Genomic DNA, 19243 nt, shown 5'->3' with positions numbered 1-19243 from the left:
ATGTAGATGGTATCATGAGCACGAAAGCTCTTGATGCCATCTACGGCTACGGCTACGGCTACACTGGCATGATTTTCTGGAAATGCTTTTAACGGAAAACTTTTCCGTTAAAAGCATTTTCGGAAAAGCGCGTCTAGATTGGTAGGACTCTTTTCCGGAAAAGCACTTTTTGTGGAAAAGCATCCGTGGCCAATCTAGACGCGCTTTTCCGCAAAAAAGCCCCGATTGTCATTTTCGCGATCGGGGCTTTTTTGCGGAAAACACTACTGTGCTGTCTACACTGGCCCTTTTCCAGAACAGTTTTCCGGAAAAAGACTTTTGCCCGAACGGGAGCAGCATAGTTTTTCCGGAAAAGCACTGATGATTTTACATTAGATTGTCAGTGCTTTTCCGGAAATTCAAGAGGCCAGTGTAGACAGCTGGCAAGTTTTTCCGGAAAAGCGGCTGATTTTCCAGAATAACTTGCCAGTGTAGATACAGCCTATATGTTTTGTGATAGTGAAGTGTGCCTCTGTGAATACCCATGTCCCCGAATCCTTCATTTATGAGGGGGAATTTAGGCTTTGATTCTGCAAAGATTTTTGCATGTGTGTTTATAACTTTATGCACTGTCAGTAGTGATTTTGCACAGTGGGCCAAGTTAAGCATGTGCCTAAATCTTTGCAGGCTTTGGGCCGCAAATGATTAACTCCTTGAGGCCGGATGAAAGTCTTGCTTTGTGTTCTGTACCGCCCCCACCATGCTGTCAATGCTCCGTAACAGGGTGATATTAAAACCAAGGTAATAACGTAGTTATTGGAGCGGGGGCCTGAGTTTGCAACTGTCAAATGCTGTCAACTCCCCCCGAAGGTCGTGGCAATATGAGGGTATTCAACACCTTACAAAACGATGTTCAGTGTGCACATGGGGGGGTGAGTAAAGAAGGCAAGGGCATGGGCAGTGGGTGAACGGCTGGCTTGGGGGGGCAAGCCCCCAATCCCACTTCTTCCGCCCAAAGCTCCGCCCCTTCTTTGGCCACCGGAGCTCGCTCAGCCCCTGTTGTAGTCACCGGCCCCATCCTAACCATGACCCCAGCCCCTTCCATTGTAGCTGTTGGCCCAAGACTGACAGGCCCCCTTCTCTGGTTGCCAGGCAGCATGGCCTTAGCCCTTCTCACAGTATTGACACACAGCCCCAGCCTTCCCAGCCCCGGCATGCCATGCATCCACAGCCTTCCCAGCCCCAGAGCACCTCCTCCTCTTCCAGGGGCCAGCCCCAATGTCAGGCCAAGAATAGCCTGGTGCACCAAGGTAGGAAGGCTCCTGATCTGGGATGGACCATGGGTGAGGCATGTACCCAAACAGACATGGGTGGCTTTACCCCAAGTCAAGCTCCCTGCTGTTTGTGTGCAGCCAGCTGCTTTGGCCCGGCACCGGGGCTGGCAGTTGGAGGGGGAGACCACGGTCAGGTCTGGCAGTGTAGCCTGTGCTTCCTGGCCCCCCGGTGCTTCTGCCACTTGGCGCTCCCACTTGGGGTGTGAGGTGCTGAGAGACAGGGAAATCTTCGTCCCCCGGGGTCAGTGGTTGCTAGGTCTCAGTGTCCAAATGAGTGAGGTCTTCATTGTCTCCTGGATTTCCCATTCTCAGCCAGTCCTTTTTTATGACTCAGTCTCATCTAATCCACTCAGATCACACAGACTCACCTATGTCTTCGGCTAAGCCCACGCTACCACTTATCATTATGTCGGTATCATTGATATCAGTGAGAGGCCTGGATAAGCCATTCCCAGGGTCATCCCTACTGATATGAGAACTTGGGGCCTCAAATTTCATGGTGTCCTAACAGCTGTGTGTTGTGTATGGGCCGGTGGCCAGTCCCATCCCCTGCAAGTCCCCTGCCTGTGGTCTCAATGCCGGCTCCTGCAGCCAGCCCCATCCCTCGCCTGTCCCCCATGCAGTCAACTAACTAATAAGAATTCATGAGGTTAATCAGCTAGTCGATTAACCGATATTTAACATCCCTAGTTTAGAGCAGCTATTCTAGAGAGCTCACAGTGGTGCAGCTGCATTTTTGAGCTATGCTGCTGTAGGTGCTCCAGCGTAGCCATAGCCTCAGCCTTCTCTGAGAGCAAACAGTCCTTTTCCACAACTTGGTAGCCACCCAAAATTGGAAACTGAGGTATTCCTAAAATGACAAAAAATTCCCACTCTGTCGCACACCTCATGATAGTTGAGGTAAAAACAATGAAGAGTATGGTTCACCTTAGAGACTAACAGATTTATTAAGGCATAAGCTTTTTGTGGAAAAACCAACTTTATCAGATGAATTGGAGTGGAAGTTATAGAAGCAGGGGGTATATTTAAGGAAGAAGTTGCTTGTGTGAATGAATCTAATCAAGTCAGGGTGGAAGTGGGTCATTTATAGCATTTGTATGGAGATGTGAATATCCAGAGAGGAGAAATTGCCTTTGTAATGCGGTAACCAGTTGAGATCCTAATTCAATCCTAAATTGATAGTGTTGAATTTGTAAATGAATTCCAGGTCAGCTGTCTCCCTTTGTATCCGGTTTTTTAAATCCGTTCAAATCCATTACTGACTGTCCAAGGAGGTTAAAATGTATCCCTACAGGTTTATGTGTGTTACCATTCCTGAACTTCATTACAAAGGCAATTTCCCCTCTCTGAATAGTCACATCTCCACGTCAAATACTATGAATAACTAGGTTGACCATACATACTGATTTTTCCGGGACTGTCCTGATTTAAAGGACTCTTTCCTGGTCCCGCATCAAGTAGTGAAATGTCCTGGAAAGCCCTGCTGGAAAGTCCCCCACTACTTGACGGGGACTCAAACGGGAAGAAGTGACTGTGAGTCCATTGCTCCAGGTGCGGCGCAGCATCAACAGCGTGTTCCCAGCTGGGGCGGGCTTTTGGTGGCACGTAGTTTCTGACCACTTCATCACCCATTGCCCCACCACCGCACAGCCCCCTTCTTACTCCATGGGACTGCCTCTGTCAGATGGGGTCCGGGTCCAGCTGTACAGCCTCCTCCTCCACATGTGCAGGCGGTGGCTTGTTACAGCAGCCACTTATGTTGGGAGAGAGAGGGTGGCTGAGTAGGGTTGCCAGGTGTCCAGTTTTGAACTGGACAGTCCAGTATTTGAGCTTTCTGTTCGGGAAACAAGTTGAGAAAATAGAAACGAGAAAATAGAAATGTCCGGTATTTTCTAAATAAGATGTAATGTAGATTGTGATGTCATGTCAAGTGTGTCCGGTATCTTTATTGAAACCATCTGGCAACCCTATGGCCGGGTCCAAGGTCTGAGTAGCCGCTCCCGAACTTTAGCACTTTTGAACTGCTGCCTGAGCCCCGGCAGGGGACGCGCAGAATCCTTGGGGCGGGCTGCCGCTCTCTCTCCCCCGCACTCCTCCCCGCCCCGCTGGGGGAATGGCAGTGAGCCTGGTCTGGCGAGGTATGTTGGGGTTTCTTCACACCCACACATGCTCTGTCAGTGGGAAGCCTGACCTGGTGCTGCAGCCCCGTGGATGCACTGGGATCCCCGCTGCATGGAGGGGGGGGGACTGAGTTCCTGTTCCCTTCCCCCCTGCAGGGGGAATGACAGCGTGCAGTCTGGAGGCTTTCCCTGCTGCAATGGGGTGCCAAGCCAGATAAGCACCCCCCTCATGCTAAGGCCCCGCACCCAAATCCCCCTCACTCACTCCCCTCCCCCCTCTAAGATCCTGCATTCCCGGCTTGCTCTGACACCCTCCCTTGCTCCTGCACTCTCCCTCCTGGCCAGACACCCTACCCCAAACCCCTTCCTGTACATTCCTTCCTGGCCAGACATCCTCCCTCCTGGCCAGAAACCCTACCCCCAGACTACTCCTGCACCCTCCTTTCTGGTCAGGGACCCTATGCCCAGCCTGTCTCTGCACCCAACCTCCCACCCAGACGTCTCAACCTCTCCCCTTTCTGCACGTACCTCCCAGATTCTGAACCTCATCCCTATCCCACACATTGGCAGCCCTGTCCTGCACACGGAACCCCCTTTTTTTTCCACGCCTGAGCCTAGGCTCACCATGGGCAGGGGCTGCTCAGGCCAACAAGGAGCTGAGCCCTTCACGACGGGGTTGCTGCCGCTAAGCAGCCCCTGTTCACAGTGGCCTGGGCTGTCTGACGTGAACAGAGGCTGCTGGACTCAGCGCAAGCCGGGACCAAGCATTCCTGGCTCGTGCTGGTTGCTACACCTCTGAATTTTAAATGTACTAAGAGTCCGGCAGCTCTTACTACATTTAAAATGCAGAATTGCAGCACGTGTGGCTCCCAGACCCGGCACGAGCCAGGACTGCTGAGTCTCAGCTTGAGCCAGCTCCTGAAGCTACCCTCAACTACACGATTAGCTTGATAACCGCAATTTAACATCCTTTCCTTGAACCTCGTTCCTCTTGGTCCCATCCCCTCACCCTGTGGGGCTAGGATGCCAGAGGAGTGAGGTGTCTCAGTTAAGGGCCAGCTCAGTGTGGGTTGGGGGTTTTTGGAGGAATTTTTTTGCTTCTGGCTTGTGTGGCCCCCAGCTGATTTTTTTGTGGGTTAGTGGCCCCCCCAACCCAAAAAAGGTTCCCCACCCCTGCCATAAATAAAGAAAAAATTGAAACCTTTTGTGTTGGTCATAAATTAATATTTTACTTTATTTAAAATGAAGTTTGATAAACTAACACAAGAAAGTTAAAACGCTTAATCTATTTAACAATTTAAGTCAAACCATTCTCCCTAGCTGCAGCACTAGCAAAACGGCTTGAGAGTAATTACGTAATTCACAGTGAGTTTCCATTAGCAAATGGTGGTCTGCAGAAAGGTTTACATTGAGCCAGGTGGTTCATGGGCCAAAAAATTTGAGAGCCACTGAAATACAGGCAACCCTGGCCTCTTCCCCCGAGTTAATGCAATGCAAGTTGGATTAATGCAATTTCAGTATAGTTGCATGGGAAGGTCCTATGGGGGCCAAACCCATCCCTAATGGCAGAGGACAGTGGGAGGAGTTCTTACTTCCAGTCATGTGTCCAACTTAACCCTTGAAGTACTACCTCCAGGGTTAGGACTTTATGTAGCAGGTGGGCAGGGGCTAAGAGATCAGGGGATGTGGCTAATGAGGCTGGGGGCGTGGCTAATGTGTCCTTTTTTTGGTTCAGAAAATATGATCACCGTATGAATAATCCACTTCCCCCCTGGCTTGATTAGCTTCATTAACACAAGTAACTTCTCCCTTATATATACTCCTGCTTTTGTAACTTGCGTTCCAATTCATCTGATGAAGTGGGTTTTACCTACGAAAACTTATGCTCTAATAAATCTGTTAGTCTCTAAAGTGCCACAGGACTCCTCATTGTTTCTGCAGACACAGATTAACACGACGACCCCTCTGATAGTGGTAGTAGTGTTGGAACACTAGGTGGGCTTTACCCTTCGGTCACTTGCTCAGATGAGTACCATAGTGCTGGCTGATGGGACACGTCCATGCAATGACACGGGACGACCCCAGCTATTAGGGGAAATGCACTTAATGCAGTGCCAGGCCAGAGTGTTGCAGGGATGCCCATCTGGAAATAGTTTTCCACAGTTGTACCTGCAGGAGGGGGTGCAGTGGCTTATCCCACCCCCCAGGCTGACCCCAACTGAGGCACACACAAGGGCTAGAAGTTGATACTCTATAGGCTACGTCTAGACTGGCATGATTTTCCGGAAATGCTTTTAATGGAAAAGTTTTCCAAGTTTTCCGTTAAAAGCATTTTCGGAACAGAGCATCTAGATTGGCATGGGACGCTTTTCCGCAAAAGCACTTTTTGCGGAAAAGCGCGTCTAGATTGGCACGGACGCTTTTCCGCAAAAAAGCCCCGATCGCCATTTTCGCGATCGGGGTTTTTTTGCGGAAAACAAAGCTGAGCTGTCTACGCTGGCCCTTCTGTGCAAAAGATTTTCGGAAAAAGACTTTTGCCCGAACGGGAGCAGCATAGTATTTCCGCAAAAGCACTGACAATCTTACATGAGATCGTCAGTGCTTTTGCGGAAATTCAAGCGGCCAGTGTAGACAGCTGGCAAGTTTTTCCGCAAAAGCAGCTGATTTTGCGGAAAAACTTGCCAGTCTAGACACAGCCATAGTGTCTGTATGCAAGTGACCACTGGTTGGTGACTGGCCCTTTAAGAAGACCTGCGCACGAGCCAGGGTCCATGTCCCCCTAGATGCCCTACACTGGAAAATGGCGGCTCCCAGGGGAACTTCAGCCGCTAGCGCCTTCCCCCCTCCCACGTGATCCGGAGAGCGCGCTCACCGCCCCTCTGGACCCGCCCCCCCGAGCCCGCTCCGGCGCTCGGATTGGCCGCGCGGGCCGGGCAGTGGGCTGTGATTGGCGGCCGATGGCGCGAAGGGCGCGCGGCGCCGGAGCCGCACGCAGGGGGCAGGAAACAATAGAGCGGCGGCTGGCGGGGACGGAGGGAGGCGAGGAGCCGGCTGGCCGCACCGCCTGCACCTTCGCCATGGCGGACAAGGAGGGTAGGCGAGAGCGCGGGGCTGAGGCGCGGGCCCCCGGCCGGCTGGGGGCCCCTCCCCCCTCCGGGGGACGCGCGCGCTGTGCTCCTACCTCAGGCTGTGGAGAACCTGCCGGGGGGAGGGGCCGCGCCCTCGGTCTCTGGGGAGCTGCTCTGAGCCCCCCCCCTTGCTCCCCCTTTCCCCCCGCCGAGACACAGCCCTCCCCGGAAGGGCTGGGGGCGGGGCTCCGCTCCGAGGCTGGGGGCGTGTCTCCACCCGCGCGCGTCTCCGTGGGGGGGGGGTCAGGCCGCGGTCCCCTCCCGCCTCCCTCGGGCGCGCCGTCCCCGCCAGGGCCTGCTCCAGTGGGGGGGGGGGGTCACCTGGGGGTCTTCAGGAGGTTCCCTTCCGGGGTCCCCCTCCCCCCCCACTGCGGGGCCGCGCAAGATGCGCTCCCGCTCCGCGCTCCCTGGGGGGCTGCAATGGGCCGCGAGTGCGCTTGGCTCGTGCCCCCCCCCAGCTTCCCTGGGCCGCCCCCTGCTGCTGCGCGCTCTGCCCCGAGGGGAGGCCAGGAGGCTGCCACCTGCGGCCCCCAAACCTCCTCGGTCTGTGTGTTGGGCTCCGATCTCGCTCAGGCTGCTTTGGGGATGTTGAACGGGTCAGCATCCCCCTTGCCCCCGGTTACCGTTAACCTGTGGGGGCTGCAGCAGCCCCCGGCCTGATGCGGGCAGGGACTGTTCCCGCCCAGCGGGGTCTGCCGCAGGTGGGGGACGCTCAAGCCTAGCATGCGATGGGCAGGTCTGACTGGAGCAGCATGGGTGCGCCTCAATCTGGTCCCATTTAAGCGGTTAACTAGTTAAACATAACTTTTAACCAATTAACACATTACATGGGGTTTTGCATCCTTAATCTGGAGTCTAATCCCATATTTACTTTGGCGTTTTTATGGGATTCCTAGGTCGCTCGAACCTGCGTAGTATTAAAGAGATTTATTTTTTAATGTTCAATGAAACCACTTTTACAGGAAAAAAAAATGCTGCTCTAAATTGTGGAGAGTTTTGCACCTTCTTTAAAGTAACTTTTAGTGAAGGGTGAGTTGGTAGGTGTAGATTCAACTCATCTGTCTCACAAAGAGAGATGGACAGGACTCTATTGGTTGATTTAGGACTAGTAGCCTTAATGGGGCTGTTTCTAGTATGAAGTGAGCCCAGGCATTGCTTCCTTGTGTATTTAATTTGTATTGCTTCCTACAACTATTGGTTCTAGATTAGACTTCTTTATCTGAAGAGAGAGGTGATTGCATGTGCTGCAGGAGTTTTTTAATCTAGTAGTTGGCTTTTTGTGGAAGTATGGTGTATGCATCAGTAGTGTTGCTATCAGATAAGCCAGGGGTGGGGAACCTCATGCACAGGGGCTGCATGCACAGGGAACTGTCCTCTGGCTTGCCTGGATCCAGCCCCTGAGGCTCAGGGCCCCCCTGCTTCATGTTGGGGAGTTTGTGCTAGTGCTTTAGCCCCCCCCCCCACTGCAGAGCTGGAGCACACAATCTACTAAACTGGGCCCTTTCAAGGCTCTGGTGTGTGAGAGGAGAGGTGGGGAGTCTTTCTCCTTCTCAGTTTGCGGCCACGTCAGGGTGTGTGAAGATTTTGTTTTTGTTCTCACCTGTGTGTGTGGCCCCTGACTGACTTTTTTCTTCTTCTGTGGGTCAATGACCCCCCCCCCCAAAAAAGCTTCCCCATGTACATTCATTGTCTTGTTGACCATTTATAAATACTTGTCCATATTTTTGTGCATCTTTAAAAAACTTTAGCAGCCTTTGATGATGCGGTGGAGGAACGTGTGATCAATGAGGAATATAAAATTTGGAAAAAGAACACTCCTTTCCTGTATGATCTGGTAATGACCCATGCTCTGGAGTGGCCCAGCTTGACTGCTCAGTGGCTTCCTGATGTAACAAGGTAAATTTATCCTCTGACTTTTTGAATGATGAAAAAAGTCACTATCGCGTTTCACATTGCATCAAGACTCTGTAGTTGCTGTCTTCCATGACCAGCAATTTGTGCTCTTGCCTTATCCTTAGTGAGTTGAGGACTGTTACGGCACACCATGTTAACCAATATCTCCACTCCTTTTTGTTTAAAAAATGAACTGCTGTTTGGCAGAATATTTTCACCTCTATTTAAAGTACAGCCGGTCCCCTGCTTACTGACAAGTTACGTACCAAACACTTGGTTGTAACTCCATTTGTTTGTAAGTCGGACCCCATTCGTTTAAATGCGGCCGTACTGTTCGTAAGTGTGGATCGTGTTCGTAACTCGAGGACCGGCTGTATAACTGTTCTCTGATCTCTTCCTGTCCATCCTACCCCAGAGACAAACTTCAAAGTAATCACTGTCATCCCCCTAAATTACTGAACCAATTTATTTTCCATCTTCTGCTTGTTCAAAGTGCTAATAAACCTCAAGACTTTACTCCACTAGAAGCTCCTTGGGGGAATATCAGAGATACTATAGATGGGCAAAGAAAACAAGTGAACTTTGATGCTATAAGGACTCCAGTATGAGAGAGGACAGTGGTCTCCAGCCTTTTTAAGCACAAGCTCACTCTTTGAATTTCAGTCCAGGATCTACCTGAAACCCAATTACCCCTGCTTCACCCCTTCTGCAAGGCCTCACCCTCCTCACTCTGTGAAGATGGGGTACAGAAGAGGGGGACAGAGTGACATCAATGCTTCCCTGCCTCTTGTCTCCCCCATTCTGCACAATAAGCAGGAGGCTCCTGGAGCAGCTCAGGGGCTCTGGGCAGGAGCAGCTGGGCAGTGGGGGAGGGACAGCTAAAGTGCAGGCACTTGAGAGCCTCACAGCCAAACCCATCAGGATCACTTGTCTGAGGCTCCAAGATTTACCGATAGATCCCAATCTACTGGTTGGTGACCACTGAGATAGGAAATCTCTACACCACAAACAACCTTGCTTCCATATCTCAGAAGGAGAGCAGGGACAATACTGAAATGAGTGAGTAGTTTATGTTTTTGTAAAGAAGTGGTCTCTGACCTTTTTATGCCCAAGATTTTTTTTTTTTTTTAATTTAAGGGCAACCCAAATCTACCCTGTCCCCTCTCCAAGGTCCTGCCCCTTCCATGTAGTCCTACTCCACCCCCCCACTCACTCATTGTAGGTTCTCCACCCCCATATTCACAGGGCTTGAGCAGGGGATTGGGGTTCAGCAGGGGGTGCTGGTTCTGAGCAGGGATGGAGGGGTTTGCAGTGTGTGGTTCTGGGCTGAGTCTGGGGCACATTTGGGGTGCAGGAGAAGGTGAGCAGGTGCAAGCTTTGGGAGGAGAGTCTGGATGCAGGCAGGGACTCTGGGCTAGAGCAGGGGGCTCGGGGTGCAGGAGAGGGTAGGGGGTGCTGGCTGCCAGAGGTGGCTCAGAGCTGGAGTTTAAGGTGCAGGAGGTGGTAAGGGGTGCTGGCTTCTGCCAGGCAGCACTTATTGCAAATAGCTCCTGTTGGTGGTATAATGAGGCTAAAGCAGGCTTCCTGCCTGCCTCAGCCCCGTACTGCTTTTGGAAGGGACAATGAACCTCTATGGCCCTATGGGGTGGGAGAAAGGGCAGATGGCTCTATGTGCTGTCCTTTTGCTGGCACTGCCCCCTCAGCTCCCATTGGTCATAGTTCCCCGTTCCCAGCTAATGGGAGCTATGGGGGTGGTGCTTGGAGGCAGGAGCAACATATTGAGACCCCTGCTGCCGCCCACAGGTCAGTGCTAGTTGCTTCTGGAAGTGGTGTGGGGGTGAGGTAGGCAGGGACTCGGGAGCTTGTCTTAGCAGCAGCTTCACTGCATTGCTGGACATCACAGTCGATTGGTTGGTGAACCTGTAAAGGGATAACTTCCGGGCAGTGGGCTCACTCTGATGGTCTAGTAACAGCTGGGTGTATCTCCCTTGATTTGTTGTAGACCCGAAGGCAAAGATTTCAGTATTCACCGGCTAGTCCTGGGGACCCACACTTCAGATGAACAAAACCATCTTGTGATAGCCAGTGTTCAGCTGCCCAATGATGATGCACAGTTTGATGCTTCACACTATGATAGTGAGAAAGGAGGTAAGCGACAAAGGTGGTAAACAAAGTGGAGTTTTAACACTTTTTTCACTAGATTTTGGTCTTTTTTTCTTAGCTTTGGATTGATAAAATAAAATTAAATTCACTATTAAATCACCAGGAAAATGTTAAGCTTTTCTCATGGATTTCTACACAGTACTTCTGTAACCCATATGCTACATTGTAGGAAACTTTTCACTTACAAGAGAAAAGGTTACATTTTACTAACAGTGATGAAGAGAAGAGGGCATATTGTCCTGTTTAAATAGTTCAATACTTTGGGTTTGGATCCCATGTTATCTGCAGTCTTGTTTGGCTGCCAGTATTCCTACTTGTTATAAGAAATGGTTATTTTAGTCAGTTTAATCAATTGTTCTACATTATGTGGGTCATTTCCAGTCCAGTTGTTTGCTGTGCACTTTATTGCTAGAAGCCAGGAATGTGCAATTGACATTTTGATCTTTGGATTTCAGTATTGTTCATGAACAGGATTCTAATTAATAAAATACTTCGCATGGTAATTTGTTTTCCAGAGATGTATCAAATCTGTCATGCTGCTTCTCTTCCCCTCTGTATTTTAATCCTTAATTTTTTTCATAATTATATTGAATCGCAATCTTTGAATACTTGTGACTTTTAATTTAGATGGGAAGCTTGTAGATAATCTGTACACCCGAAAACCTTTTAATCATGGTCCTAAAATGGTTTGTTTAGACTGTGAAGAACTTCAAAAAGATCTCACCAAAATAAGTGACTGGGCAACAGAATGGCAAATGAAATTTAATGTGGATAAATGTAAAGTAATGCACATTGGGGGGGGGGGGAAATATACATATAATATTATGGGGGCTAATTTAGTTACAACTAATCAGGAAAGAGATTTTGGAGTCGTCATGGATAGTTCTCTGAAGACGTCCACGCAGTGTGCAGCAGCAGTCGAGAAAGCAAACAGGATATTAGGAATCATTAAAAAGGGGATAGAGAATAAGACGGAGAATATTTTATTGCCCTTATATAAATCCATGATACACCCACATCTGGAATACTGTGTACAGATGTGGTATCCTCATCTCAAAAAAGATATACCGGCATTAGAAAAGGTTCAGAGAGGGGCAACTAAAATGATTAGAGGTTTGGAAAGGGTCCCATATGAGGAGAGATTAAAGAGATTGGGACTTTTCAGCTTGGAAAAGAGGAGACTAAGGGGGGATATGATAGAGGTCTATAAAACCATGAGTGGTGTGGAGAAAGTGAATAAGGAAAAGTTATTTACTTGTTCCCATAATATAAGAACTAGGGGCCACCAAATGAAACTAATGGGCAGCAGGTTTAAAACAAATAAAAGGAAGTTCTTCTTCAGACAGCGCATAGTCGATCTGTGGAACTCCTTGCCTGAGGAGGTTGTGAAGGCTAGGATTATAACAGTGTTTAAAAGAGAACTAGGTAAATTCACGGAGGTTAAGTCCATTAGTGGCTATTAGCCAGTATGGGTGAGGAATGATGTCCCTAGCCTCTGTTTGTCAAAGGGTGGAGATGGATGGCAGGAGAGGGATCGCTTGATGGTTACCTGTTGGATTCACTCCCTCTGGGGCACCTGGCATTGGCCACTGTCAGCAGACAGGGTACTGGGCTGGATGGACCTTTGGTCTGACCCAGTATGGCCATTTTTATGTTCTTATGTTTTGATTTAATGACTTTCACATTAGTACCTCTTTCAAGGAATATACTGCCCGATGCTTGCTCTCAATTTCATAATCACATGCTAAACATAGCTTCAAAAAGGCTATCAAAGAATTTATTTTAGTCGTCTGACTTTTTATAACCCTGATACTTGCCATTCCTCCTTCTTCCACATGAGGCAGTATGGCCTATTGAACTGAATACTAGATGAGAGAGCACCTAATCAGTGCCACTAATGAAGGTGTTGTCTGCACACCCATGGCAAGGTCTTGGGTCTTGTGTGGGTTGCTTAATGTAACCTTTCTACCTCAGTTCCATTCTGTAAAATAGAAGATAAATGAATAGAAAACAGATTTCTATTTTTAAGCATATGTTTAAATAGTTATGCTCCTCTCACTTATAACTGTTTAGTTTATTCTAAAAACATTTATAAAGAATGTGAACATCTTTATTTTTAATGTCCAAGAAAACTTGCCGTTTTACTGTGAGTTGAGTTGATCTTTAGTGAATTGAGTTTTCTATCTGAAAACAAACTTTCTCTCTGAAAGTGTAATTTCTTGTATTCATGGGCCAGATTCCAATGTGGTTTCAGTACCCTTCAGAAAAGGAAGATAAATCTACTGTGAATCCACTCAAGAGTAGGTAGATTGGTGCCAACACTGTGGAAGAGAGTTCAGGAACTCTGTCCAGGGATTCTGTCACTTTGACACCTTTCTCATCTCTGGTCCCCTGCTGCCAGATCAGTGGTGGTAGGTCCTATTCTCTTTCCTAGACTTGCAGTTGCCTGCCAGATTTTTCTAATGAGGTCCTGTGTCTTCCTCAGGCAGCCTTGGGATAGGCTAAAGGCTTATTGGCTGAACTGTTAAACAAAATTGTGCTGTGCTGTAACTTCAGACCTTAAAGGACAGTGTGGTGTTTTTTTCAAAGAAAATTTGGTACAGTCTAACTGGATAAGACTCAAACTGTGTTGTGTTTAAGAACAGATATGTTCTAATGGGTCTCCCAACATACAGCATTGATTTGTAGAACAGATAGTTTTAAAAGAGATGATTAGTCTTGCACCTTTACCAGCAATAAATTTGTTGTAAATGTTTTAGTTGAAATAATTATTCTGCTAACTAACTGCCTTGGTTATGGGTAACCAGGTGATGCTTACCGGTTATAGTTAACTAGAAGGAGCGTGAGGGGTGCTCCAGAGCAGCCTGCCCGTGATGGGGAGGGCGAATCCACCCCTGTTTATGCGGTTAACGGGCTAAACAAAACTTTTTTAATCAGCTGATTAAGCAGGATTTTACATCCCTACTTGGGAACCTTAATGTGTTGCTGTAACAACAACAAAAATGAAGCATTTGAATCAGATTCTCTTGACTTATTTTCTGTGAACATAGCTTCAGAACCACGTATTGTCCTACAATCCATATAGATACTTCTCTGGCCTTATTGAGTTCTTATATTTTGATTTGAATTGCATGCTCAGTTCACCATTAACAGCTATCTGCTCCTTATTTCCAGAGTTTGGAGGCTTTGGCTCTGTTAGTGGGAAAATCGAAATTGAAATCAAGATCAACCATGAAGGAGAAGTGAACAGAGCACGCTACATGCCCCAGAATCCCTGCATCATTGCTACAAAGACTCCATCCAGTGATGTCTTAGTCTTTGACTATACCAAACACCCCTCTAAACCAGGTGTCTATAGCTCTTTCTTACCACAGTTCAAAATTGAGCACAAACTTTTGTGACTAGATCTTATGAGTTTGGAGGGAGGGAGTAGGAGAAGGAATAGAAGTTTAAGTTTTTGTTTTTAATGTTTAGTATTAAAACAAATCTTTGTTAGTTGAGTAGAAGAACTTCTCCAAGGAACTAGTTGATATGTGTCATCAGTTGCTGCCTCACTGCATTCTCTGTCATGTGTTGTTTATAATCTAACTTTTAAATATATTTGTCGTTTGGGTGAGGTGCCACTATCAGTTTTTCATGGTGGCAATTTTGGGATTTCACCTGTTGTGATAATGGAGGATATTCAGGGGCCAGTTGGAAGCTGTTTTGTTTGCTGGGTGGCTGAGCTATTAACTTGACGAACCGGGATGTAAAATCACCTGCAAACAGCATAAGCAAAGTAAGGCGGGGCAGCTTTAAAAACTAATTTGACCTCTTTTGGAAAAGCACAGGAAGATCACTGCTAATGTACAAAATGTGTGGTTTTGGGAACTTAATTGAAAACTGACCTAGTTAATTCATGAAAGATTATTATCAGAACAGTAACTGAGGGTTATATTTCATGGTGCAACCTGACAAATTACTTCTTGACTTAGAGATTGTAGACAGGGAGTGAGGGCTGTCTTTATTTTGTTCTGCACCTAGCATAATGGAACCCTATTCCAGAATAGAGCTAGTCAGAACTACCTTAATGTTTGAAATATAATTCTTCCTTTTTAGCAGTAAAAGTTCTGACACTTTTTTTTGTTTTAGCCTTGTAGAGTGTCTTGGTTCTTTCTACTGCTTAAAATGAAATGGTTCTACTTAAGACTAAAGTGGGAATCCTGTTTAAGATCTGAAAGCAGAGGTTGAGGAAGTACTGTGGCACTCTTGTCATGGTGCTCTATGGTGGGCTTGCATTAGTGGAGTTGTTAGGAGCTGAAGTTTTCTGACACTACCTTTGCAGACCCTTCTGGAGAGTGTAATCCTGATCTCCGTCTTCGTGGACACCAAAAGGAAGGCTATGGACTGTCGTGGAACCCAAATCTGAGTGGGCATTTGCTCAGTGCTTCTGATGATCATGTGAGTATTGTAAATATATGCAGAGTGCTGGTTGCACTTTAGTTGATTAACTAATGCTTTTTTGGGAGTGGGTGGGGGGGAGGTGAGGAAAGTTCCTCTATCTTAAAGATACACTTTTTCTTTAAGACCATCTGCTTGTGGGATATTAGCGCTGTTCCGAAGGAAGGTAAAGTGGTGGATGCAAAGACCATCTTTACAGGGCATACAGCAGTAGTGGAAGATGTATCTTGGCACTTGCTCCATGAATCCCTCTTTGGATCTGTTGCTGATGATCAGAAGCTCATGATGTACGTGGGTAGTACCTTTACTTGTAAAGTTGGGAATATTTCCCCCTCTCAGGATACTGGACAGCAAAAGTTTTATATCTCATCATATTCCCCTCTCTTTGTAGTTGGGACACCCGGTCAAACAACACCTCCAAACCCAGCCACTCTGTGGATGCTCACACAGCTGAAGTGAATTGCCTTTCTTTCAATCCCTATAGTGAGTTTATTCTGGCCACAGGATCTGCTGATAAGGTATAGTCTGTTTTGAATGTGGACAGATGATATCCCTTAAGTTCATGTTCACACAAGTGTATATGTTGGTAACTCTAGTAACTTCCCTTAACTTTATTTTTCATCTTCCTTAATAGACTGTTGCTTTATGGGATCTTAGAAACCTAAAACTGAAGCTGCACTCATTTGAATCGCATAAAGACGAAATATTTCAGGTACAGTAAAATGGTATATTTTTAGGGGAATTATTTTGATTTTGTTTCCTGCAGTTGGGTCTCCAAACCATTGACACCCTGCATGACCTTAAAATGTATTGATTAAAAATTAGTCCATTTAGTTTTTTTCTTCCACTGTTTTTGTTACTCATGATATTTGCATTTAAAAACTAGTGGCAGTTTTTAGTTCATCTTTGACTCTCTTTTCAGTAACTAGTTGCAGTGAGGAGCTGCAGCAGATTTTGAGCCCTCTAGAAAGGTGCAATCATTTTATTAACTATTTAGAGTGCAAACTGGTGACCAAGAATGGGGATTTTGAAGGTCAGTTAGAGGCAGTGAGCAATTGGGAAGGCAGGACATCTTTTTTAGACAAGCCAGCATTCTCAGTATGAGAAGATGGCAGGTGAAGATAATTGTCTAAGAGTAGCAAAATGAAAGACTGATTAGAAAAAAAATGCAGGGGCTTGTTGGGTAACAGGATTGCTAAAGGCTTCTAAATAGAACTCTTGATAGCTTTCATATGCATTGTTGGACGATCTGTGCTTGGAATGTTAGGCTCTTCCCTCATCTTCTGACCCAGCTACCTGATTAAGTCATATTCACAGGAATAGACTTTTTTTTTCCAGCTGGAGGCAGTAACTCTAGTATTTAGGCTCGTATAGATACGATTGTGGAATTTCTTTCCCTCTGTTTTGCTTTTTTTTTTTTTTTTTCTTTTGTGCTGCACGTGGTCTTTCCTCACATTTCACATAAGTGCAGTTTGTGTAAGTGTAACTCTCATTGCAGACAGGAGGGCAAGCAGCCTCCTTGGAGGATGCAGTGCTTTTCAGTGGGCATCTGACGTAAGAAGGAAGACTGACTGCATTTTGCAGCTCCATGGAGTCTGAGCACATTGTCTCATTCAAGCTTTAGGCAGGCAGTCATAAGTGTTCACAATCCCCTCTTCCATGTAGAAGCATTATCAATGCAAAATTCATCTTTTGAATTGATGCCTTTGCAACTTGAAACTGGAAAATTGCGTTCATGCGATAAAGCAGACATTGCTTCACTGTGTCATGCATGGCTTCTTTAGATTTATCTCCTTTTTGATATGCTCTTCTTTGTGCAGGTTCAGTGGTCTCCTCATAATGAAACCATTTTGGCCTCCAGTGGTACTGACCGTAGGCTAAATGTGTGGGACTTGAGGTAAGTCGTAAACTGAGAGTGACACCTGCTATTGTCTGTCTGAATCAATTCCCTTGGGTGCTCTGAAAAATCTGTTTACATTTTGCTCTTGTTTTTACTACAGTAAAATTGGGGAAGAGCAGTCCCCTGAAGATGCAGAGGATGGCCCACCAGAGCTGTTGGTAAGTTTTTCAAACTATAACTCTGGATCTGATATGCACTTCATATCTGCACTTTAGACCTGAATGCTCTTTTTTTCCTCCCCCCCCAAATATAGTTTATTCATGGTGGTCACACTGCAAAAATATCAGATTTCTCCTGGAATCCCAATGAACCCTGGGTAATTTGTTCTGTATCAGAAGACAATATTATGCAAGTCTGGCAAATGGTAAGCTATGTGGTGTAATTCTTTGTAGTGGTTGTGTGGTAAATGACACTTTCTCAGACCTGTTGAGCAAAATAGAATTCTCTACTTTGATACTGATTTGCTGTGCAGCCTTAGCCAAGCCTGCTCAGCAATGCTGATGTTGATTTAGGTTTTGTTTTACAAACATTAAAGCAACCACTTCATGTGTGTCACTTCCAAAAATGTGTTGGGAGGGTGGGGGCAGATGTAAACCATTTCCTTCTAGTATTTGGAAATCAAACACTGTATTAGTGTATGGGAGCCAAAGGAGAAGTTGACCAGTTTCATTGTCCAAAGTGAGTGAAATGCTTACAAATGATAGAGTGGGAGGGGGAGATTTAATTTTAGATTGTTGTGTATATAGCTCCAGATAGAAACTAATGTTAAGTGACTTATAACCTCACAGTTCCTTTTTTACCTGCTGCTTATCTACCTGTAAAATGGGTTAATACTCACTTCTCAGAGGGTTTAATATCATCATGTTGAGGTGCTCTGAGATCTTTTGAAAAGCACTGTGTAAAAGTAGACTATGAAATAACTACAAGGAAGAGATCTGTATTCTTCATGATACTAATTTATAGTTAAGGAGTCAAGTCCCTAATTGTGTATTGCATACAAACTGCAGTTGTCCTTTATCACAACTCTATTTTAAAGCAATACTGTGGAAAACATGGCCATTATGAAAAGGTTCGGGCATATTTATAGTAACACTTCTGTAAGTGCTAAATAGCCTTGAGGGATCTAGGGTGAGAGCTCAGTATCTGGAGATGAATGACTGCTAGAACTGTAGTCCTTGGAAGTGCTCACATTGTATCCCTTGAACTCAGATAAGTGTTGTCATATTAAGTGATTCTCCAATTCCTCATTCCCTATATCTTGCAGGCTGAGAACATATATAATGATGAAGATCCTGAAGGAAGTGTGGATCCAGAAGGTCAAGGGTCCTAGATGACTGACCTTACACTGTTTTTAGTCCTCGTCCCCTCCTCCCCCTTCCCTTCCAGCTCTGATATTGATTTGACACTGGTTTTGAGACATACATAGACTGTGTTCAGCCTTCCCTATGTAGATACCATCAACCGTGCTTTTAATTCCCAACAATGAGTATTCTAACTTAAGGGCTTGGCCCAAATGACCTGGTACCGTGCTATAGCTCCTTCTTTAAATTTCCTACAGCAGCTTATTGTGTATAAAGCTGGACAAAGATGCCTTCAAGAAGTGGGGGTGGGAGCTTTCTCTTTTTGCTGCTTAAATGCTACAGCTGCAGGCTAACTTTTCTGGCTAACTTTCAAGGTTTGAGGGGTAGAGCCACATAATTGTGTACCTGAGGTGATGGCAAGTGGTTTTAATCTTTGGGCAGTTACATGGAGTCTCTTGTCCTCTTCTTGATAAGAGAATATTGGGATTTTTAGTCTGTGCGCCAGTATTTTCAAGTGCAGATTCTGACTTGAACCAGCACTAGAAATCTTTCCTTAATTCTGGATTTTCACTGTCTCCTTCCCACCCCTTCTGGTGGGCAACACAGAATTTTGGATATTGTAGCTATTCCTGCGGATCATTGTTCACCACCCAAGTAGTTTGGTCTGTTGTGTGTTCTTGAGCTGTGTTTTCATATATTTTCTTTCCTTTCTGTGAAATGGTTTTTAAAACTTGGGACCACCAAGTTGTAAAATTGTATGTTTTTACCTGACTGATGTACCACAGGTGGCATGTCCAGTAATCTGAAAACACCATTGGTAGCTGGTATATGTAAAAATATTAACGAAATGTGGATGAATTTCATTTTTTTTTTAAGGAATTAGTCCTTGACCACTAGCTTCTGCACATCTCTCAGTAGGCTGTTATTCTCCATGACTAATTATGTGTAAGTGCTTCAGATGGAATAAATTGGTTTTCTACATAAA

General features: G+C 46.2%; 2 protein-coding genes across 5 annotated transcripts in view; one reads left to right on the top strand and one right to left on the bottom strand.

The window, feature by feature from the left end:
* Positions 1 to 6743, bottom strand: part of TSLIG1 (tRNA splicing ligase complex subunit 1) — an 18134-nt gene extending 11391 nt beyond the window's left edge. The window contains exon 1 of the mRNA XM_075908998.2: positions 6615 to 6743. The gene's annotated coding sequence lies outside the window, so the exon portion shown is untranslated. The remainder of the gene's footprint in view (positions 1 to 6614) is intronic.
* On the top strand, positions 6368 to 19243 carry RBBP4 (RB binding protein 4, chromatin remodeling factor). 4 transcript variants are annotated; one of them, XM_075908995.1, is made up of 12 exons: positions 6368 to 6526; positions 8310 to 8457; positions 10457 to 10602; positions 13792 to 13965; positions 14942 to 15057; positions 15184 to 15344; positions 15449 to 15575; positions 15692 to 15769; positions 16878 to 16954; positions 17058 to 17115; positions 17211 to 17321; positions 18222 to 19243. In XM_075908995.1, exons 1-12 carry the CDS (start codon positions 6391 to 6393, stop codon positions 18285 to 18287), a joined length of 1398 nt encoding a protein of 465 aa, XP_075765110.1. In that variant the 5' UTR covers positions 6368 to 6390; the 3' UTR covers positions 18288 to 19243. The 4 variants fall into 4 exon arrangements, with proteins under 4 accessions (XP_075765110.1, XP_075765108.1, XP_075765111.1 ...); XM_075908993.1 differs by having other exon boundaries at positions 15166 to 15344; XM_075908996.1 differs by having other exon boundaries at positions 6374 to 6526; positions 8313 to 8457.

The sequence above is a fragment of the Pelodiscus sinensis genome, chromosome 26 (genome assembly GCF_052426305.1).
Source record: "Pelodiscus sinensis isolate ZL-2025 chromosome 26, ASM5242630v1, whole genome shotgun sequence".
Lineage (NCBI taxonomy): Eukaryota > Metazoa > Chordata > Testudines > Trionychidae > Pelodiscus > Pelodiscus sinensis.
This window is presented reverse-complemented; position numbering and strand designations above follow the sequence as displayed.